The sequence below is a fragment of the Ovis aries genome, chromosome 2 (genome assembly GCF_016772045.2).
Source record: "Ovis aries strain OAR_USU_Benz2616 breed Rambouillet chromosome 2, ARS-UI_Ramb_v3.0, whole genome shotgun sequence".
Taxonomy (NCBI): domain Eukaryota; kingdom Metazoa; phylum Chordata; class Mammalia; order Artiodactyla; family Bovidae; genus Ovis; species Ovis aries.
Window position 1 is genome coordinate 193,525,769 of NC_056055.1, and position 23,642 is coordinate 193,549,410.

General features: G+C 42.2%; 1 protein-coding gene across 11 annotated transcripts in view; it reads left to right on the forward strand.

Moving 5' to 3' along the window:
* MYO1B (myosin IB) overlaps positions 1–23,642 on the forward strand; it is a 191,965-nt gene that overhangs the window by 29,569 nt on the left and 138,754 nt on the right. For all 11 annotated transcript variants that reach the window (XM_004004774.6, XM_012140860.5, XM_012140869.5 and 8 more), the window contains exon 2: positions 5,454–5,597. In XM_004004774.6, the coding sequence (XP_004004823.1) occupies positions 5,463–5,597 (135 nt within the window). In that variant the 5' untranslated portion in view covers positions 5,454–5,462. The remainder of the gene's footprint in view (positions 1–5,453; positions 5,598–23,642) is intronic.

Consider the following 23,642-nt stretch of genomic DNA (forward strand, 5'->3'; position numbering starts at 1 on the left):
AGTGGTTTAATACTTATATTGGGCACAGTACTTAGCGTTCAAGTCAGTCAAGGCTCTTGGTTGGGTGCAATGCAGAAAGGATGTAGGAACTCACAGAATTGCTGAAAGGTCAGAGGATCAGGAAGGATACAGGCTTAGAAGGGAGGCAGGAACCTCCGAAAGACTGGGGGACTGGGCAGCAGGATCCGTAGCAGAAGCCAGGGCACGGGAACCACCTGGTTTTCATGCTGCTGCTGTCATGCAGTGAGTAATGAGTATAACCACCAGCCGTCATCATGTCACGGGACTCCTGGTCATAGGAGGATGTGATTGGCTGTGCATAAGCCATGTTTGGCCTTCCCAGGTCGCTCAGTGGGTAGAGTCTGCCTGCAGTGCAGGAGATGTAGGAAACTGGTTTGATCCCTGGATCAGGAAGCTCCTCTGGAGGAGGGCATGGCAATCTACTCCAGTATTCTTGCCTGGAGAATCTCATGGACAGAGGAGCCTGGTGGGCTACAGTCCATAGGGTTTCAAAGAGCTGGACACGACTAAAGTGACTTAGCACGCATGCATGCATGCAGGCCATGTTCTTTGGGGATGAAGAAAGCATGTCTGTCTCCTTCGAATTCTGTAGTGAGAACTGGGCATTACTTATCACTAGTTACTTGTTACAAGGTAACTTGGACTCCTCGAAAGGGGGAAGAAAAGTAAAAGTGTGATAGTTGCTCAGTTGTGATTGACTGTTTGCGACCCCATGGACTGAAGAATAGACCCCAGGGACTAGCCCATGGACTAGCCCACTGGGCTCCTCTGTCCATGTCCTGGAGAATCCAGGCAAGAATACTGGAGTGAGTTGCCATACCCTTCTCCAGGGGATATTCTTGACCCAGAGATTGAACCTGGGTCTCCTGTATTGCAGGCAGATTCTTTACTGGAATAGGATTGTATACAAGATAGTGTCTCTATTAAAAAAAAAAAAAAAGACGAATGTCTCCTCTGGCTCCTCTTGTGGCTGCCCAGCACTCACATATGCCTTTCTTTCCGTGCTTCGGCTTAAGAAAATGAAGTGCTCCAGCCAGCATCATGCAGCTCTTCCCTGTGTGGCTGAAAACATTGCTGCCCCTCCACAGAGGGTATCAGGAAGATTTCTCTCGCCCGTTGTCTTCTGTGGCCTCATCTAAAGTGGAGTGTAGGGAATGATGGTTTTGTCATGTTTTAACAGTTCTTGTTTTTAGTTTTTTTTTTTATGAGTTGGAGGTCTTGGTGTTGATTGTCTTAAGGATTAAGCACTCATCAGCCAGACTCCTTAAAAATGGTGTTGGCTCTCAAGGTTTACTGCTTCCATGGACTAATAAAAAACAGTATGTGCGTGCTAAGTCGCTTCAGTCTTGTCCAGTTCTTTGTGACCCCTGGACTGTAGCCCGCCAGGGGATCTTCCCGACCCAGGGATCAAACCCCTGTCTCTTACATATCCTGCATTAGCGGGCAGGTTCTAGTGCCACCTGGGAAGCCCCAATAAAAATCAGACATACTACCAACCCCTAAGGTTTTGGACCTAGAACCCGATCTGAGAACTTGTCTCTGGGCAGTTGAACCTGGCCTTAGCTCTTGGTGAATGGAATCCACCTGGGAATAGTTAAGAAGCTTAAGAAGCAGTAGCGTGGGTGATAATTCCCCTGCGTTCCATCTTCACGGTGGGTGTGCTATCCTGTTCTCGGGCTGTAGAGATGAAACAGTTGGTTCTTGGGATAGCGGACTTCTCTGCATCTCCTGCTTCCAGGCAGTGACTCCTCTTAGAATCATATGTTCTCCCCTCTGGCTTTCAGACAGGCTAGTTTTACAGCTTTCTTGTAGATCTTCAATGAGTAGCCCACACATACTCTAGCATCGGATTTTTTTTCTCACATTCTCAAAAGTTGCAAGCACAAGGTCCATGTTTTAAGGCACAACAGGCCGTTAATCACCTGTTTCTCTGTTAAATATCAACGGTGATCTTGCCAGTCCAAATTGGTAAGTAGGTCCTCATGCCTCCACCCTTGCGGCCTTGGCTTAGCCGGTTCATGCTCTTTAGTGTGTTATTTACAACATTCTATTTCCTTGTGCCACCTTCTTTTATTGGGTAAGATGCTTTCTGTAGCAAGTAATAGAAAATCCAACTCAAACAACTTAGACAATAAGGAGACTTAGTTGGCCTCTGTGACTGAAAACTTGTGAGCTGTGTGGCAGGCTTCAGGTGCAAACCTTTCTGGAGGTTTGTGATGTCACTGGGTTATTTTCTTTCCTTGCCCTCCTCTGTGTACTGTTTTCCTCCTCAGACCAGCTCCCTCATAAAAGCAGACCCCGTGGGCTGTAGCCTGCCAAGCTCCTCTGTCCATGGGATTTCCCAGACAATAATACTGGAGTGGGTTGCCATTTTCTTCTCCAGGGGATCTTCCTGACCCAGGGATTGAACCCGGGTCTTCTGCGTTGCAGGCAGCTTCTTTACCATCTGAGCTACCAGGGAGGCTCCAAAAGCAGTCATGGTCGCAGCAGTTCCTAGTACCACATCTGTAACTCATGCCACCCTGAGATAGATGGAACCTTTGTCCTAATACTCCAGGCCAAAGCTTCAGGCTCAGTGAAATGACCAGCGCCGAATCAGCTCTCGTGGCTGGGAGATGGAAATGTGTTCATTGTCACAGTCTAGCTCGCACGCTCTATTCCCGGACATGAGATAAAAGTGGCTTCCTTGGAACAACGTGGATTCCCCTGGGGGGGTCTTGGGAAGGGTGCAGGTGGTGAGCTTGTATGCATCAAACACAAAGTGTCCTCGGTGCTCTCCATGTGTTCCCGTGTGGATTCTTCTGGTAGTTTATGGAAACTTTGAGTTAGCAAGTCATTCTGAAATTTGTTCCTGTAGTCAGTGTTGCTCTTTCAGAGAAGAAACAAATCAGTTTCTTTCGACTGAACGAAATATATGGGCTTATTTTGTTGAGATGTCAGAGTGACCCAACCAGGCCTGGAGATGGTAGTCAGGGAAATCAATCCATTTGTGTGAAGATAGGAAGTATCTCTGTGCCATTTTATCAGGGTTCCAGTTTCACCAGAATGAGAATGTGGGGGAGGGTATCACTGTTTGCTCCCCCAGAAAACCTAGATGCTAAAAAAGAAAAACTGGTATGAAACAAAACTGTGCTGGCTGGGCTAAATGGATGTTGGTATCACCTTTTCAGTTGGTTTACTTTATTGTGGTATTTTGATTAGCAAAAGTTGTGTTTTAAGAGTTTTTCCCTTTTACCCACTGCCTATAACAGCATTTGTTTTGCCCTCTTCCGCCCTTGCCCTTCAGATTGATTATAAAGTTGGGAAAGAAGTGTAAAAATTAGAACCCATACTCTCGATTGAAACTCATATTTGAAACGATGGTGAAGCAGGTTTAATTACACAGAAAGATTGGCTGCTTAATTGCTGTTACCTGCCACGAAGCTGTTGTCTTTCTGTAGCTGTTTCCATAAATAGACTTTATATACAGGAATCTACCCTGGGGCAAAGAGTTCCCATTCGGCCTCCTTACTTAATTCAAATTGCTGGGTTGAGGTGGTTATTTTTGAAACTCTTCTCAGGTTGATTTTCCCCTTAATCCCTAAGCCTTCTTCCCTCATCTGCCAAATTACATGTAATGTATCGCCGCTAGATTGCTTTTGGCATTTCTCAAGTCTGAGAACTTGAAATTTGATTGAAATGTTAATTTATTGCGACAGTTTGGGCACTCACGTTCCTATTCCTGAACAAGTCTCGGAGGACTTAGTGTGGGCCCAGCCTTGTCTCTGGCTTCTGTGCATCCGTAGAGCTTGACAGGTCTCCTTCCTCCACCTGGTTTATTTTGAAAGAATCTGGCCTGGTTCAAGGTATGTGAAACCATTCTTGGTGCGACTGTTGCTGGGTTTTAGCAATACCTGGGGCTGTTTATTCCAGGTGTAGTTGGCATGATATTTAAAAAGATTAACAAAGAAGTTAACTTTGGTTTCCTTCTTTTGATTATTAAATAGTTCCTTATTGGTTGCTTTTGTTTATCGGAGAGCCTTGCTGCTGGTTCTTAGTCTCTCTTTTTTGGCTTTTCAGTACACAATTAAAAAATTTTTTTTTAATGTTATTGTTGTTCAGCCACTCGGTCATGTCTGGCTCTTTGCAACCCCATGGACTGCAGCATGCCAGGCTCCCCTGTCTTTCACCATCTCCCAGAGCTTGCTCAAACTTATGTCCATCGAGTCGGTGATGCCATCTAGCCACCTCATCCTCCATCATCCTCTTCTCCTCCTGGCTTCATTCTTCATATCAGGTGGTCAAAGTAGTGGAGCTTTAGCCTTCAGCATCAGTCCTTCCAATGAATTTTCAGAGTTGATTTCCCTTAGGATTAACTGGTTTGATCTCCTTATCGTCCAAGGGACTCTGAAGAGTCTTCTCCAACACCACAGTTCAAAAACATCAATTCTTCAGTGCTCGGCCTTCTTTATGGTCTAACTCTCACATCCATACATGACTGTTGGAAGAACCAAAGCTTTGACTAGATGGACCTTTGTTGCCAAAGTAATGTCTCTTTGCTCTTCTAGCAGTGTGTCTGTTGGAATGAGCATTAAGAATACTGAGGTCATTCTTGGCAGGTTATATTATATAGGCAACCTCTGATTTTCAAGTGGGGTGTATTTTTTTCTATATCAGTCAGTGTTGACTCCTGGAATGAAATTTCTCCTCATAGGTATAGTATTATAAGTGGTGATTTTGTTCTTTTAACACATAAATGTAATATAGTCCTAACTAACCATAAGCAAAATCTCTTAACCTTTCTGAGATTCCTTATCTTAAAATGGGTATAATGATAACAATTTACCTCATAGAATTGTGAAAATTAAATTAATTGATGCATAGAAAGTTCTTGAGATAGCATCTGGTATGCACCAAGCACTCCGTAAATGTTAAATCATTTTAAACTCAATATTTTTTGGGAAAATGGCATTTTGCATTTCATCATGGAATACTGGGTGATGCCACTTGGGGCAGCAGGTTTCTGTGGGTTCAGGTCTGACATTGGTAGGCAAGGGCTGGTAGAAAGGAGTGGGTTCTCTTGCTAGTGTTTTGCAACTTCTGGTTGGGAAGAGGCGATGATCTAAAAAGAAGGAAACAGCAATCCTGGCTACCTAGTGGCCCTTTCGGTAGATGGACTTTGCTTGGGCTGATGATGCCTGGGAGGGAGGTTCATCTGTGGTGGCATGTTGGCAGTTGGGACTTCTAGCAGCTTGGCATTGACTGCAGCCTTCTCCCCACCCCCTCCACCCCCTAGGCTTCTGACGTAGGTTGTAGGAAAGGAGAGGTTATAACATAGGTGAGGTGAGTGAGGACCATTTACTAGCAGTGTTTCGTTTCTCCATTGATGGCCAAGAACCTATCTGAACTAACCTTACTCATTTAAATTGTCCCTTTCTCTTTCTTTCCTACAGCAAGAGACTATGGCCAAGATGGAGGTGAAAACGTCACTGCTGGACAATATGATTGGAGTTGGAGATATGGTTCTTTTAGAACCTCTCAATGAGGACACCGTCATCGACAACCTCAAGAAGCGCTTTGACCACAATGAGATATATGTGAGTGTGCACGGAAGGTCATCTGGGGAGTTTAGACTTTGCATTTTATGGTGCAGAGTGGGCTTCTCTTCCTCAGACTCTTCTTTTTTCCGTGTGTTTATTGGAGTCCAGAGGTATTTGTTGATACCCTCAGGAAGAAGTTTGTGTTTGCTCACTGGTGTGTGAGTAATGTTGATGAGAGTCACGTGAGTCTCTTCCCACACATGATGTCTGCTGACCAGGCAGAGTGTTGTGCTGGATGTTGATGGTATTCAGAATCAAGTGGAAGACTACATTCTGCCCTCTGAGGGACATATGCTCAGGAGGAAGTTTGAAATCCAGAAGTGTCTTGGATGCCTACATGAGATTAGTAGTCTAACCTTCGAGAAACCACTTATTGAAATGCAAGTCAGTCAACTATCAAAAGAGAGAGAAACCTTCTTGACATTTGTAGTTAGTAGAGACAGGAGTAAATTACCAGCTATGAATATGTATTTGGTCTCTGGAGATTTGGGAATAGTCATGTCCTGCTATACAAAAGTATCATGTCAGGCACAGGAATGAAAACATAGAAATATATACCGTGATAGAAATTTTATGTTGTAAAAATTCTCTATGAAGGATTTCACAGTGTTACATTGTCGAGTTTTTAAAATATATTTACAATATGAATGACAAATGCTTTTATGTGCAGCTTTTTGGGAACTTGCAGAAAGCACAGAAATTTGCATCTGCTCAGATAGAGACATGGTGTTAACTAAACCAAGGAAATGGGGCAGTGATGCCCTGTACCAGCAGCTGAGAAGGAAACCAATGGATTGGGTAGAAGTAGTTTTGGTAGAACCTACATCACCTTTGAGTTCTATTTCTTCCACTCTATAGTGTCTCTGTGTCTGGATATGAATTGGTTTATTGAGACATGCTTTATGTTTTCCTATTAGTGTGCAAACAATAGGAAGAAATATAAATAAATAAAAGGAGAGAACATAACTGATTTGTAACTTTTGTGGAACTAATATATTTTAAAAATCATATGCAAAGCTATATTTTATGTCTCATAGCTTTCCTTTTCAGGTAGCAATCATGTTTCAAGGATAACGTTGGATAATTAATTTCTTAATGAAATAGGAGTCACCATCTGGGAATTGAACTTTTCCTCTTTCTTGATTTGAGTATTAGAGATAGGGGTAGGTTGACAGTAACATCAATGAGATATGTGGGTACTGCTTTGGAATATTAATTGGGTAACTGGCTACTAACCTAAGTTCAGAGATGCAGTTATATAAACTGCTGATTCAGGTGGATGAGGTATAAAATGCTGTTGCTTTTATAACAGGGGGAAGGTGTGGTTTGGTTGGGTACTGAGGCCCCAGGTCACCTTTCCTCAGGCTATATCAGCTTTCAGGTGGGAAAACTGCACGGCTCTGCAGCTTTAATTGAAAGTGTGGTCTGATAGCAAATAAAAGACAGACTTTAAACATTGGTCTTTCAGGTGGAGATAGGAGAAATCAGTTATATCCCAACCTAACGCGGCTGGTCATTTTTCTTTTTGGCTCTGAGAAGCAGAATTCCCTTTCAGGTGAATTGAGAATAGGATGGAGAGTAGAACATTACATGCATTCAAATACCTGATTTGTTGTACCCACTAAAAATAAAACAGTCTCCTTTTAAACAAAATGCCAAGTGTTAACATTCATGAGTCTTTAGCAGACGAAATGTCTGGGTTTCAGCCTTACATAATTTTATTTTCTGACTATTTTAGGAATCTTCTTTCTAGTATAAAACAAAAGCAGAAAATTGCTTTCTGCTTCCAGATATTCATATAATTAATGTTTTCCATGATACTTTGGACCTATCATTTCCATGATGTTTGTGCCTTCATTTTGTAACTTTGAACACACATCATATTGGAGGCTTCAGTTCAGTTCAGTTCAGTCGCTCAGTGGTGTCCGACTCTTTGCGACCCCATGAACCGCAGCACTCCAGGCCTCCCTGTCTATCACCGGCTCCTGGAATCCACCCAAACCTATGTCCATTGAGTTGGTGATGCCATCCAACCATCTCATCCTCTGTCGTCCCCTTCTCCTCCTGCCCTCAATCTTTCCCAGCATCAGGGTCTTTTCAAATGAGTCAGCTCTTCACATCAGGTGGCCGAAGTATTGGAGTTTCAGCTTCAACATCAGTCCTTCCAATGAACACCCAGGACTGATCTCCTTTAGGATGGACTGGTTGGATCTCCTTGCAGTCCAAGGGACTCTCAAGACTCTTCCAACACTAGGCACTCTCTATTTTAAGCAAAAAAGGGGAAAAAAAAGTAGCTTTTATAGGGTAATGTGTGTTGTATGACTTTTTTTTAAAGATGGGAGGTATATGACATGTACATGTTAGTATATTTGTATGAATAAAAAGAAAGGCATGCTAACTTTCAGTTCAGTTCAGTTGCTCAGTCGTGTCTGACTCTGCAACCCCATGGACTGTGGCATGCCAGGCTTCCCTGTCCATTACCAACTCCCAGAGCCTACTCAAATTCATGTCCATTGCATTGGTGATGCCATCCAATCATCTCACCCTCTGTCATCCCCTTCTCCTCCTGCCTTCAATCTTTCCCAGCAGCAGGGTCTTTTCCAATGAGTCAGTTCTTCGCATCAGGTGGCCAAAGTATTGGAGTTTCAGCTTCAGCATCAGCCCTTCTAATGAATATTCAGGACTGATTTCCTTTAGGATTGACTGGTTGGATCTCCTTGCAGTCCAAGGCACTCTCCAGAGTCTTCTCCAACACCACAGTTCAAAAGCATCAATTGTTCGGCACTCAGCTTTCTTTATAGTCCAACTTTCACATCCATACATGACTACTGGAAGAACCATAGCTTTGACTAGACAGACCTTTGTTGGTAAAGTAATTTCTCTGCTTTCATAGCTTTTCTTGCAAGGAGTAAGTATCTTTTAATTTCATGGCTGCAGTTACCATCTACAGCAATTTTGGAGCTCAAAAAAGTAAAGTCTGCCACTGTTTCCACTGTTTCTCTATCCATTTGCCATGAAGTGATGGGACCAGATGCCATGATCTTTGTTTTCTGAATGTTGAGCTTTAAGCCACCTTTTTCACTCTCTTCTTCACTTTGGTCAAGAAGCTTTTTAATTCCTCTTCAGCAATCTTGATTCCACCTTACGCTTCATCCAGCCCAGCGTTTCTCATGATCTACTCTGCATATAAGTTAAATAAGCATGGTGACAATATATAGGAGACTTGATGTACTCCTTTTCTGACTTGAAACCAGTCTGTTGTTCTATGTCCTGTTATAACTGTTGCTTCTTGACCTGCATACAGATTTCTTTGTTTATTTGTATGAATAAAGAGAAAGGCATGCTAACTTTAGTACCGTACTAACTTTAGTGTGGGTGGGTTTAGGCATGTTGACTTTAGTTGGGGGAGGGGATGGGATACGGGGACAGGGAAAAGTTATTACTCTTTTAGACCTCTGTATTATAGGATTTGTTAAGTCAAGCATGTATTGGTTTTGTAATTAACAAAAAATATAGGACAATAAATTTGATCATCCCACCTCTGTAACCCCACAAATTGTATATACCATCCTTGGGAAATCTGTTTTTTGGCCTTTATTCTGATATTTGTACTTTGCTTTTGTTTGTGGTTTTGCTACAAAACTGTTTAGCCTGGTATTAAAGGCCAAGTTAATAACATGTGATATTTTACTATCTTGTATTTCATTTTGTTTTTTAATTCTTTCCCAGAAAGATACAGGTTTTTTTTTTGTTTTTTTTTTTTTTTAAGTCCCTGTCATAGTCTCCTGGCTTTATTTCATTCTGTAAAAGTGTGTGATGTTCTTGCGTGACCCAGCATGCAAACATGTTGAACAGTCATTTGCTTGTTCATGCTGTGGTTGATAAGGGGGCACGTGAATGGAGGGCTATGCGGCTCAGATTTCAGAACTCTGTCTCTGCTCAGAGCTTTTGCAGCTCTAGATCCGAGGACGTGCACTTCCATCCTGCCGTCCACCCTCCTGCTCCCACCACCCTATCTTCAGGTAAGAAATAGTCCCTTCCTTCACAGAGTTCTCGCAGGATCACCTCTCTAGAGCATTCATAACCACTAGTGATCCTGTCAGGTAAACCTGGAACTCTGGGTGGGCCACTGAGTCACACATACTCTTCAGTCCAAGTCACCACAGGTGACTGTGGCCAGGTGACCAGAAGGAGCTGAATGGCTTAAGAAAATGCTGACTCTGAGGTTTGGGGAAGTAAGTAAAGTCACTCAGTCATGTCCGAATCTTTGTGACCCCGTGGACTGCAGACCACCAGGCTCCTCAGTCCATGGGATTCTCCAGGCAAGAATACTGGAGTGGGTTGCCATTTCCTTCTCCAGGGGATCTTCCCGACCCAGGGATCGAACTCAGGTCTCCCGCATTGGAGGCAGACGCTTTAACCTCTGAGCCACCAGGGCAGATGGGTTAACAGACTGTGGGCAGGGCTGGTGTGGGAAGAAGAGGGTGGAAAGAATTGAGAGAGCAGCACTGAAACATACGCATTACCGTATGTAAAATTAGATAGCCAGTGGAAATTTGCTGTATGATCCAGGGAGCTCAAATCTAGTGCTCTGTGACAACCTAGAGGGTTGGGAGGTGGAAGGGAGATTTAGGAGGGAGGGGACATATGTACGCCTATGGCTGATTCATGTTGTTAGATGGTAGAAACCGACACAACGTTTTAAAGCAATTATCCTCCAATTAAAAATAAATTTAAATTAAAGAAAAAACCACAAAATAGGTGGATTGTGTGTAAGTAGGTTAAGTAGTCTACTGAATACAGGAGTTGATGCTGACCAGACCCTCTGCTGTCAGCCCCTCACAGGCTTCGTGCGTGCGTGAGTCACTCAGTTGTGTCAGATTCTTTGCGAGCCCATGGACTATCCAGTCCGTGGAATTCTTCAGGCAATTAAGACTGGAGTGCATAGCCTTTCCCTTCTCCATGGGATCTTCCCAACCCAGGGATCTGGCTCTCCCACATTGTGGAGGGTTTCTTTATCAGTTGAGCCACAAGGGAAGCCCCACAGGCTTGGTAGGGAATTCTGTAGTGAAGTGGCTTTATTGGTTGGTGTTGTTACCAGGCTGAAGGACACGCCCTATGAGAAGCATTTATTACTGGAATTCTAAGCTTGAAGTGCACCCAGAGGCACACTTCTTAAGCTTTTTCTCCTGGTGAACTCCTCAAGGCAGGGCAGAGTAAACAGGGGCCCCAGGGGAGAAGGGTGTAGTTGAAGTCCATCAACTTGAAGGAAATTGTGTTGAAATCTTTGCTCCTGAAGTCATCTCGAGTTTTCTTTTATTCTGTGATGTATATGTTTTTTTTTTTTTTAATCTGCTATGCTTCTTGCAACCCTCCTTTGAAGTGTTTTTGGTGCCGACAAGCCCTTTGAGTTTGTTTTCTATCTGAATTGTCAGGATGGGGATCATCTAGCCGCTGAAGTCTGAATTAGCACACTTTCAGGATCTCATGTTCAACGAATTGTAGCTGTGAAAGGACTGCTTTGAAAGTCTTGATAAAAATTGTCTTGATCTTTAGAGGCTGGTACTAGAATTAGGATCCTCATAAAAGTAGGATCTGGTATTTTATGAAAGATATTAATGCATGCTTCAGGATTATCTGTTCTTTGCTTTGAGTTGGGTTCACACACTGATTTTAAAAGGCTGGAGTTGGTTTATCACTGTCTGTAGTCGGGCAGAGTCTCTAAATCTGAGACAGTTCCAGATATTGATGTGGTCCTCGTGGGAAGACTGCTCCACTGGAGATGGATGGAGGAGGATCGAGAGGGCATGTTGGTCCGATGGGGTAACGTGTAGAATCAGAGACTATTTGCTTTGATTCCTCACTCTTAGCAGAGTATGGTGCAGGCTGGGCCCAGCTGCAGGGCAAGCTGGTGCTCCAGCGGTCGCTGTGGGGTCAGCCAGTGGTGGGAAATGCTGGCTGTGACATTCCTGAGCCCTGCTCTGCTGTACTCTTTCCTGTCCTTTGTCAGACCTTCTTCCGGCGCCCCGCCCCCGCCCTCAGCCAGATGGGATAGTGGCAGGATTTCAGGTGGGCTGGTAATGCAGGAGACCCAGCCAGACGTGATGCTGTTTTTAGGGCCACTGGTCAGGACTGTGGTTCTGTTCAGAAACAGGAAAGGTGCAATTTAGGCAAGAACAAGGCCCAGGGCAAATTTGGAAACTGAAGAACCAAGGTGTCCATTCTCTGACAGGAAGTATTTTTGATGCTGACAAGTAGATTTAGTTTTTTTTTTTCTATCTGATTGTCAGGTGGGGATCATCCAGATATAGAGGTTTGATTCAGTCCAATTTTAGGATCTGAAGTCAAACTAATTGTCGATAAGACTGCTCTCAAAGTCTAGTAAAAAGTGTCTTAATTTTTAGAAGTCAGTAGTAAAATTAGGATCCATGTAAGGATGAGATTCAATGCTCTTATGAAAGATATTTAAATGTAAGTGTATTTGGTTTAAAATATTGCAAAGCAAGTGGAAATGATTCTAGTTAACATTTATATATTTATTTGAAGTGTCAAAGTCACTTTTCATTTATGCACATGAAAATTCCTACCTCCTGAGAGTAACATTTATTCCTGAGAATTTGGTATAAATGGTGTCGTTTTTTTCTTGCTGCAGAATAGATTGCCTCAAATTTAGTGACCTAAAATAATGTACATTTATTATCTGACTCTTTTTTTGGGATGGCTTAGCTGGGTCCTCTGCTTGGGGCCTCAGAAGGCTGCCATCAAGGTATAAGCCAGGACTGCAGTCTCATTGGAGGCTCGTCCCTTTTCCGGGCCCACAGGGTTGTTGCCAGAGTTCAGATGTCCACTTAGTGCTATTCCTGCTACCTAGACGTTCTCCAACTTTTTTTTTTTTTTAATTTCCTTACCAGCCTTGAAAATTTTTTTTTAACAGCCTTGAAAAAAATTACAAAAATAACAAATGCTTTTGGGAAAACAAACAAACAAAAAACAGGTAGTATAGGGATACATAACATAAAAATGTAATTTTCTTATTTCAGTACCCTAGTCCCATTTCTAGAAGTAATGCTAGTTAGGTAGGTCATCTTCCAGATCATGTAAGTTTGATTTAAAATGAAAATTTTTTGTTTTGGTTTGTTTTAAAATTGGAAATAGGAGGTTCTCCTTCATCTAAATGGATCAGTCTTTCCCAGAGAACCCAGACCCAGCAAAGTTGTGTGAAACAAGAACCTTCTTTAATGCCACCTTCTGTCATGCCTTAACCAAATAGAGGAAGAAGGAGGGACTCCTGAGCTGGTGGAGTGAAATGCCTAGACTTTACTGTTTGTGAGGGATTCGTAATGAGTATACTCTGCCTGCTTGGCTAGCTGAAAAGGTAGATTGTTAAGGAAACATGAAGAACAAATCATGTGTTTTCAGGAGTGTAGCTTTGGTGTCTGGAATGGAGTCATAGCATTAGGAAGCTAGATAAAGCTTCCTAGTGCTGTGAAAAACAGCAGATCACTAGGCTGTTGTGTCTACTTTCTGAGCACAGTCTAACTCTTGGACTGTTTTATAATGCTTTTCAAAACAATTATTTTTTGGTGAAAGCTTGCCAGTTTCAACTTGTCCAAGCTCTCTTAAAATCTTTGGTGATTGGAAAAATTTTTCCTCTTTAAACTTGCAAAATCGACACGTTTATCTGTTATTTGCCAAGCCTAGAGAGTTGTTTCTTCATGTAGGCACTATTATTTGATATATTTGTTTAATATTTATAATAATGTAAATGTTCTGATTGAAGTCATACCTGAAGTTCAATTTGGAGGGAAACTAAGGCTTCTCTGGTGGCTCAGCGATAAAGAATTTGACGGCAATATAGGAGACGAAGTTTTGATTCCTGGGTCAGGAAGATCCTTCTGGAGAAGGAAATGGCAACCCGCTCCAGTATTCTTGGGATTACCTGGTGGCTAAAACGGTAAAGAATCTGCCTGCAATGCAGGAGACCTGGGTTCAATCCCTGGGTCGGGAAGATCCCTTGGAGAAGGAAATGGCAACCCACTCCAGTATTCTTGCCTGGAGAAGCCCATGGACAGAGGAGCCTGGCGGGCTACAGTCCATGGGGTCCCAAAGAGTCCAGTGCGGACTGAGGAACTAGCACTTTCACTTTCAATTTCCAGTATTCTTGGCTGGGAAATCCCTTGGACAGAGGAGCCTGGCAGGTTGCAAAGGGTTGGGCACGATTGAGTGACGAACACAGAATGTTTAAGTTTTACTAGAGTCTTATGCAGTATATATTTTAAAACTATCTTCATTTTACATATGAAGAAAGATTCAGCAAGACTTGAGTAACCTGACCAGGGTCACATAGCAGTAAGAGATAGCACAGGGATTCACACCCAGAAAGTCTGGATCTGTAGTTCTTATTAACAGTCCTGCTGACTTTACAGTTCCCATGCACATCAGTGAAATCACTAATAGGGAAGGATTCTCAGCCTGCAGAGTGCTGTTCAACATAATTGAGTATGATACTGAAGAATGTGTGGGTTTGGAGCAAGGCAGTCTCAGCAACCCAGACAGATAATGGAAGTGATAATCAGTATTCCTGCCATGTGTTGAGTGAGCATTCAACAGTGCAGTGACATGAACTAGTGTGGCAGGGAACAAGTATGTTCAGTTCTAAACTAGGTGTTCCCTAGTCAAAGAAAAGTGACAGCAACCTTTAGGATGGTGTTTTTATCTCTGGAAGATGGGAGAAGATCTTGGGAGGAGATTGATTTTCATCCTGTTCACTGGACAGCTGCATGTGGTCCTTGACCTTTGAGAGCACAGAGTAGGGCGACTTCCTCTCTGGTGGCCCACTGGTTAAGATTCTGTGCTTTCACTGCAGGATCTTAAAAAAAGAGGATGAAGCACGGAGTAGAGGAGGCAATGCAGCACAGGAGATGTGTGCCCAGTTCATGTGGCTGATTCAGCCCTCCCTTCTATATATGTGTTTGTTTCTGCTCTTACATCTATAGTACAGATAGGTATTAATGATAATTTCTAAGGAGAGGCTCTTTTGTTCATTCAGCTCCGTTGTGGAGGGGTGGAGGGTGAGACACAATGTGGCATATTGGGAAGGGCGTGGGCCGACAGACCAAGGTTGTATCTTGGCCACTCACAACCACTGTGACCACTGAAGTAAGTGATGGTCAGTTCTTTCATCTATAGTATAGGTGTCTTGATGCTTATCTTGTTGAGTTGTGTTGGACATTAAGAGGCATTTTAGCTCAGTGCTTGACACATAGTTGGAGTGGAGTACCTAGTTGGGGCCGTGACTGTCGGAAAATCTTAGAAACCCAGAATGACTTTAGTCTAAGATTTGGGACCCTGAGATTTTCTTATAAGTAAAATCTCTCTCTCTCTCTTTCCCCTTCTCTGACTCTTTCTTTGTCCCTCCCTACTCCCGTTTTCCCCTTGCCCCTCCTTCTTTGGTATTCATCATACAGATCTCATTTTTGTTGGATTGCTGTTGTTGTTTACTCTCTAAGCTGTGTCCAGCTCTTTTGTGGCCCCAAGGACTGTAGCCTGCCAGGCTCCTCTGTCTATGGGATTTCCCCAGACAAGAATACTGGAGTGGATTGCCAATTCCTTCTCCAAGGGATCTTCCTGACCCAGGGATAGAACCTGAGTCTCCTGTATTGGCAGGTGAATTCTTTACCACTGAGCTACCAGGGAAGCCTTTTTGTTGGATTACTACTTTCAGTTAGCTGCATAATATTATTTTCAAGACTTGTAGCTGGCAGCAAAGCTGTAATGTGGGACCACTCTGTACCTTCGTTAAGAAAGTCTTAAAAATGGTGCATATTTGGAAAATACTTATTCGTTACAAAGTTTATTTCAACGAAGTTGAGGTAGTATTGTGTTATCCTGCTCTGAAATAAAACTGCCCGAGGTGATATTTTTAGTTGGTATTTCAGTGCAGTATAGAACTCATATATAGTTCCTTAATTCATAGTCTGAAATGACTGGCAGCCCAGGAACAAAGGATTATCATATGGTGGTTAAGGCATGTCTCGGACTAGACTGACAGGGACCAGGCTAACCTGATAAACCTGCTAGACCAAGGCCAGTGATTGATGGCACAGCATAGATAAAAAGGTGAGCAGGGCTTGGTTCTTTCCTCCAACTTTGAATTGAGAAGTACTGGAAAGAAATATTTATCAACAGGAGCAGAGGCTGGCAGTCATGATGTAGTGAGGCCATGATGGGCCATATACAGGCAGAAACTATGAATAAGTCTTTGCAGTGGGCCAGCTATGGAGTAGAAAGTGAGAAGATCAGTCAGTAGCAGGCCCAGAAAAAGCAGAAACATAGGGGATGAGCACGGGATGAGCACATGGATACTGGGCCTGGAAAGGAGGTCTTCACAAACTCAAGTTGCTTTATTCTGTAATGCACTCTTATACTCATCCACACTCACTCTTGGGTGGGCTTGGGTCCCAGCTTTTCTGGTAGCTCAGGGATGGGTTCCTCGGGGAGTTCCTGAGTGTGTCATTATTATAATAGAACTTTCTGTACTTGATGTAACTAGAGAGCGTCTCTGTGCCCAGCAGCTGACAGAGCCTGACCAAATCATAATTCTCTCTTCTGGCATCACAGACTCCGGTGAGAGTGTTGACGTGAAACTGTCTCTGCCACTAAGTGTGAGAGCTTTGCTAGGTTTTTAAAACCTTCTAAAATCTTCAGTTTCTTCCTCTGTGAAAATTAGGCTGTTATTCTTCTATACCACAAATCTGTTCTTTAGACTGGGCTTGTGAGGTGTACTTACTGAATTCCATTGTTCTTGATATAAGATCCAGATAGAAGCCTAATTGTTATTGACCTTATGTTTATAATTTTTCACATAGGCAGGCAGCTTTTCACAATTTTGAATTGTGTCTGAAAAACCAGCTGAAGAGTTTGGTAGACCAAACTGTCTTTCAAAAACCAAGACAGATGTCTAAACCAAAAATGCTGTGGCAGGTAATGTTTTAATGTCTTGTGATCAAATTCCCAAGATCTAAGACCCGAGAAGAGGGTAAATTCCTCCATGTGAGGTGAGTAGCATGTTGTCATTGCTGCAGATTCCACCAGCTTTTCTTATCCAGGCATTTTGTGTATCTCAGGCTTTTCATACCAACTTATTAAGACCATACATACCTCATGCACCCCTCTGATATTGATAACTCACCTGTTCCCTGTATACAGAGACCATTTGGTAAGACCATTTGGTAAGTGTCATAGGGCTCATTGATGAATTTAACTGAGATACTCGAGTCCAGAGTTGGCTGTTTATAATAGCCAGTAGATTTCCAGTAGAGTCAAACTGTGAGTTTCCCTAATCAGAGTAGATAGTATTGATGGAATACTTGCTGTGTGTCAGGTGCTGTGGTTTGTGCTTTAACACACAATCTCATTTAACCCTCAGATTGGACAAGGGGAAGAACCAGTCTTGTCCTCCTTGTCCAGAGATGAAACTGCAGTTGGAGAGGTTCAATAATGCACCCAGGTTCACATAAAAACTAAAAAGCTTTGCTAGATAACATTTGAAGCCTTGTAATGTTGTATGGCATAGAATCTGAGCATAAAGCTCAATATGTAAGTCAGGATGTTGTTGTTCAGTCGCTCAGTCGTGTCCGGCTCTTTGCGACCCCCATGGACTGCAGCATGCCATGCTTCCCTGTCCTCCACTATCTCCTGGAGCTTGCTCAAGTTTATGTCCGTTGAGTGGTGATGCCATCCAACCATCTCATCCTCTCCCACCCTGTTTTCCTTCTGCCTTCAATTTTACCCAGCATCAGGGTCTTTTCCAATCAGTTGGCTCTTTGCCTCAGGTGGCCAGTGTATTGGGGCTTCAGCTTTAGTATCAGTCCTTCCAATGAATATTCAGGGTTAATTGCCTTTAGGACTGAATGGTTTGATCTCTTGCAGTCCAAGGGACTCTCAAGAATCTTCTCCAGCACCATAATTCGAAAGGCTTTTTTATGGGCAAAGGGTGACTTGGGTTCAAATTCAGTCAGTTTCATCATCTAACCCCTTCCCCCTACACACTGATTTTTACTTCAAAACTGCCTCCAGACTGAAGCTCAGACTCTTCACCCTGACATTTGAAGCTGTCTGCAATTTGATCCCAGTCTTATTTTCTAGGCTGTTATTCACAGAAGGTCTTTGTTCAAGGTAAGCTGTTTGTTTCTCTTTGTCTGAAGTGTGGCTGGGTGGGCCTTTATGTTGCTATCCATGTTTTAATCCTTGCTATAAGCATGTGTTGAATTTCCTTTTTTTAAAGGCTGAATACTATTCCATTATATCTGTCTACCATATTTTGTTTTCCCATTTATCCATCTGTGGACACTTGGGTTACTTCTGCCTTGTGGTACTTGTGAGCCAAAGTTGAACCTGGGTGTGCAGATATCTGCTTTGAGTCTCCAGCAATGCATAGTTTAAAAAAAAATTCATTTGAAGCATACAACAATCTTAGCAAAAAAATTTTTTAGAAGGGAGGGTTCAACTGTGATCTGAAAACCAAATCTCATGCTACTGTTTGGGGGAATGCTACTTTATCTGAATTTTGCCCATCCTTTTAGACCTGCCCAAGTCCTCCAACTTCTGGAACATTCTTGGACCTCTGCAGTTGACAGTGACCTTCATTTAAACCCAAAGCACTCCTTTAGAAAGAAGACTAATGCATTCATTTAGCTAAGAATCACTTAAATCCTATTTCATCTATTTTTGTGGCTAGAGTGGATAACCCTTAAACTTTATGTTTTATGATATAGAAGAAGTCTTACCTCCTAAGCTCTGTTATAATCTCCTCAGGGCACAGGGCACAGGCCACAGGAGTGTCTTACATTTTCACTGTGCCTAATAGGATATTTTGCATAAAGAAGGCTCTTGCAAAATTTGCAGCTTACTTGTTAAACGCTGCAGCCTGAATTCAGTCAAGACAATGTGGTTGTGCAGCCTTGTGAAAGGTTATATTTACTTTATTTGAGTCCTGACCCAGTCTGAATTTGAACTGTTATTACTTTAGAGGTGAAAATAACATGACTTGGAGACTGGGACTTGGAGAACTCCAACGTATTCTTGAATATTTTTTGATGAAATTTTAGACTAAGTAATTAGCATTAAGTAAACTATTTAAATAAACATGACCTGTTCCATTGCCACCTTGCTGATTCATTTCTCTCAAGTTAAAATGATGATTGTGACACAGTGTCTTGCGTTTCTTCAAGATGTAGGCACAATTGTGCTGGAATAAACATGAAAAAAAATTCTTTTCCGTTGCGATAAAAAATTTTCCTGTAACTAGAAGATCTTCTCTCCCCTTTTCTATTTTGTTTATTTCTGGGGGCGTAAGGATGTCCGCATTCCTCAGATAGTCAGAAAGAGGCTTCTGCCCAGCAGAGTCACTCTGTTAAACAAAGGTGAAGACCCTGTTGTAAGGCATTGTACAACACAAGTTCCTGTGATGAGGTGTTCTTGGCCACTTTTTGCCAAAGCTTCCCAGGCCTGACAGCAACATGGGTTGTGTGCTCTCATGAAAAGAGAACAGATTCTTGGCTCTTTGTCCTGATTCCACTTTTGTTAGATAATGTGGTCATACCACTTAACTTCTTTGTGCTCCATTGTTAAGGACATTGAGATGGAGACTTCATTTCTGTCTCATGGGGATTTAGGAAGAGTTTAGTAAAAAGGTGCTTCAGTGTATATTATATACAAGAAATTTTAATAACTGTGGGGGTGAGTTTTTAAGAAACTGCAGTGACTGTAAATAAATGGCTAAAATTCGTTCTGAAGAAAGGAAGAAGCTGACATACGGGATGCCAAATTAGAGCCTCAGCAGAACAGGGGCTTCAGAAAGATTTTGGAAGAATCTGATATTTGAAAAGAAGCCTCCAAGTAATCATCATGGTGAAAAGAAGTCACTATAGGATTTCCTGTGGTATTTATGATTTATTTATAGTTTTATTTCCAATTTCATATGGGGAATTGAAATATAAGCTTTCAGGGTTAGGGCTTCTAAATATCTTAATGTTGCACTGCAAAGAACTATGATATGAAGATGCGACACCTTTGTGACTGTTCTGTATGTCTGCTAGCGTTTCGTGAACCTGGTGTTGTGGAAGAATGTGTATACAGTTCTGCATAGTTGAGACACACAAAATATTAAAACCGTAAAAAGGCTTTCCTTTTTAACTTGAAAAAAAAGTGTTTCCGGTTAGATATCTTTCCGAAATGTATTGCGTGTGTCCTTGTCAATGGAAACAGGATACTGTCTATCTCATTTTGGCTCTTAACTGTTAGGCTGTGTTCTGACTCAGTGCTGTAATAAAGCACTCAGGGCCAACTGAGCTGAGCTATTGGCTCTTATTCTAAATGACTCTTCATTTTTATACTTTGAGAATTATTTTGACCACTTCTTACTCCTTTTCTTTTTTCTTTGCTTTTCTCTTTTTCCCCCTTTTCCCCTCTGTCTCTCTTTTCCCGTTAGTGGCTGTTGTTTCTTTTCTTAGGGTGGGAACTTGTAATCTGGTATATCGACTGTATGCAAACTCTTATGTGCATATTACACGTGTGTTTTTTGGAGAGGGAAGGTTCATAGCTTTCACTGGCATCTCAAAGCCATCGACAGCTGAAAAAAGATGAAGTGCTCAGTTAGCAGTATTTTTTAAACTGCAAGATTGAGCCTTTAAGTGATGAAAACCAGTTAGTGGGTTAGGACCACCAGTTTTAAAACATTTCGTAATGAAAATGAATAGCGTTGAACAAAGAATATCAGTACACTGCATATGATAAGGATATTTATGGTTTTCTAAACTTTTATTTCATACATATGTATACATGGACGTGTATGTAAATGTACATTCAAGCACAAGTACTTGGTTGTGATGAAAGTGTTTTTTACGCTGAGTCGTAGTCAAACATTTGAAACATACTGCCATGGAAAGGCCCCAGTTTACAGATGCAGCCGCTGTTTCTCTGTAGTGTACTGAGATGCCATATGCTGAGTTTATTATAAATGTGGCTCAGATGAAAGTAACTGAAGCTGGGAGAATTTTCTTTTCTTTTTGAAGTGTTCATGGAATTAATTACATAGGACAATTTAAAGGGGAGGGTAAAATAAAAGATAGGCCAACACAGCTGTGTTTGAAAGTAAAACCTGGTCCTGTGAGCCCTGAGGGTGAAGGCGTCAAGCAGTGTTTTTAACCTTGGTTACTTGGTTCTTTTTCTGGGGAGAAAGATGCGAAAGCCTGGCCCTTCTCTAGACAGTTGAAATAGAATCTCTGAGGATGAGGTTCTGGAAGAACTTTCCTGTAGAGCGAAATGCTTGGTCCTTGCGCTGTTTGTCTGTCTGGGCCCTTTCCTCTGGATTCCGGATTGTGGTCTGGAGAGCGGAGCCTGTGGGGTGCCTGGCCTCCAGTAAAGATTTCAGTTTTCCCTGTCATCACAGGAGGAGCCCTCTTTTGAGTATTATTTGGATATTTACAAGGCGCCTGTTCTGGAATTCTAGAGATATCTGAAGTATGAGATTGTTTTGACTTAGGAATGTTTGTACATTCTTGGTTTAATGTCTGCCCTTGAGAAGTGAGAGATAAACTTACTAATTGAATGTGCCATTTGTGGAAAGGTAGCATCTTTCTTCTCCATCTTCCCTTTGCCTTTTCTCCCCACTCCTTTCCCTTCCCTTCTCTCTTCCCTCTTAGATGTCAGAGGCTGGGTCTACAGGGTGGTGAGAGTGGAGGGGGCCTTCCGTGTCTGGTGATGTGCACGCTTCAGGACTCAGGGTGCTGAGGGCTGGGAGTATGGAGGTGGTAAGCTAGGATTGCTGGGAGGTTGGTTACACTGAGTGAAAAAGGACATGGATTGGTCACATCCATCCATCTATCCACCGAGGGTAATGAGAACCAGACTTGCCCCTGGTGGAGAAGGTAGATAGAACCTAATTGGGAAGTAGTCTTTGCCATTATGTGAAGGAGTCCTTTTTGGTGTGATCAGCTGAATAGAAGAACAGGCTCTGGATTCTAGTAGGTGTTGATCTGTGAGCCCTTTTGGGACAGAGGGACCAGGTGGAGTGTGAATGCAGCACGGAAGAAGTCTTGGTAGGAATGAGCACATGTGTGGATGTGAGAGTTGGACTGTAAAGAAATCTGAGCGCTGAAGAATTGATGCTTTTGAACTGTGGTGTTGGAGAAGTCTCTTGAGAGTCCCTTGGACTGCAAGGAGATCCAACCAGTCCATCCTAAAGCAGATTAGTCCTGAATATTCATTGGAAGAGATCTCTATTCTTTCCCATTCTATTGGGAAATAGACACCCTACACCCTAATTGCATGGGAGCTGAGAGTCTTTCTTTACAAGCAGCAGTCTTGTCTGCTCTTGCTCAGATTGTATTCTTATAGGATGCTGCTGCTACTACTGCTAAGTCGCTTCAGTGGTGTCTGATTCTGTGCGACCCCATAGATGGCAGCCCATCAGGCTCCTCCGTCCCTGGGATTCTCCAGGCAAGAACACTGGAGTGGGTTGCCATTTCCTTCTCCAATGCATGAAAGTGAAAAGTGAAAGTGAAAGTGAAGTTGCTCAGTCATGTCCAACTCTTAGCGACCCCATGGACTGCAGCCTACTAGACTCCTCCATCCATGGGATTTTCCAGACAAGAGTACTGGAGTGGGGTGCCATTGCCTTCTCTGACCTTATAGGATGAAAATAGATATAAAAGTGACCTGTTCCGTTTTCCAGGTTGGGGGAAAAGGCTTTTATAATTAAAATAATTGTGACCCACGTTTTGAAAAAAAGATCAGAACATTTTTACTCTTCTGTTTTCTATTCTGTTTAATTTTCTAGAAAGATCTAACAGTTTCCTTGAATCCAGTGGTGATAGTACTGGAAAAACTTGCTTAAAAATGTCACCTTTTGCTGCTTGACCCTAGAAAGGTGGGGAAGTTGGAAGTGAGCTTTTTCTTCTTTCCTTTCTTTTTTTACCTTTTTCTTAAAAAGCCTTTTCATAACTGACATCTTTTTGTTAGCATCTCCCTTCCTGCCATCTTTATAATGTTGAAACTGAAAGGAAAAATGAAACTGCTAAGATGAGTTACAGTTAAGTAACTTTCGCTTGCAGCATTGTGCTAGTCTTTGTATAAAGTGACCTAACCCAACACTGTTTTTGCTGCTGAGAATTTAAGATAGAAATGGAAAAAAACATAAATAATGTTATGGTTTGCAGTGTGAGAGGGTTACTGTCTGCTAAGGTAACAGCATGGATCCTTCTGAAAGTACATTTAAATTCTACATTAAATTTAAATTCAACATGAAAATGTACTCTTTCAGCAAGTACTTTTCAATTCTGGTATTGAAGCCCATTAGATGTAATATGAAATTATTTTGTTTGAGTAGTGGTGGTTTAGTCACTAAGTTGTATCAGACTCGTGTGACCCCATGGACTGTAGCCCGCCAGGCTCCTCTGTCAATGGGATTTTCCAAGCAAGATGCCCAAGGGAAAGCTGTTACTCTGATATTGAGTTATATGTGGTCTGAGCCCAGTGTAGAGATGGACAGACTATGTAAGGTCAGTGCCAAAGTCAAGGTCCCATTGGATAGGTATGGATGTGGGCAGGGAGGAGGGGAAGCCTGGGTCACTATAGACTGAAATTGGAGAATAAAGATGAGAGAAGGAAGCACCAGTTGTAGCTGGAATCCGGGAAAGCATAGTCTTGTTGACAATTAGCTGTGGTTGGTGACGAAATTTTTGGCAAGTATGACAGGGTTGTGGAGGACTCTTATCCAGGATCATGAGTTAATCTAGAGATTTATTTTGAAAGCTTTTTTCAGTGTATAAATCTGTGCTTTCCATGTATCAGCAAAAGAAACATCGGCCATCTATCTTCAGAGATGTAAAGTGTTCTTGAAAAGTACAAAATGATCAGGCAGTAGAACTAGTGTTTTTATTTTTAAAAATTTGAAATTATTTTTAGGATATACCACTGTTAAAACTTTTTATATTATACTGGAGTATAGTAGAGCCAGTGTTTTTAAAAGGATAAAGCCAT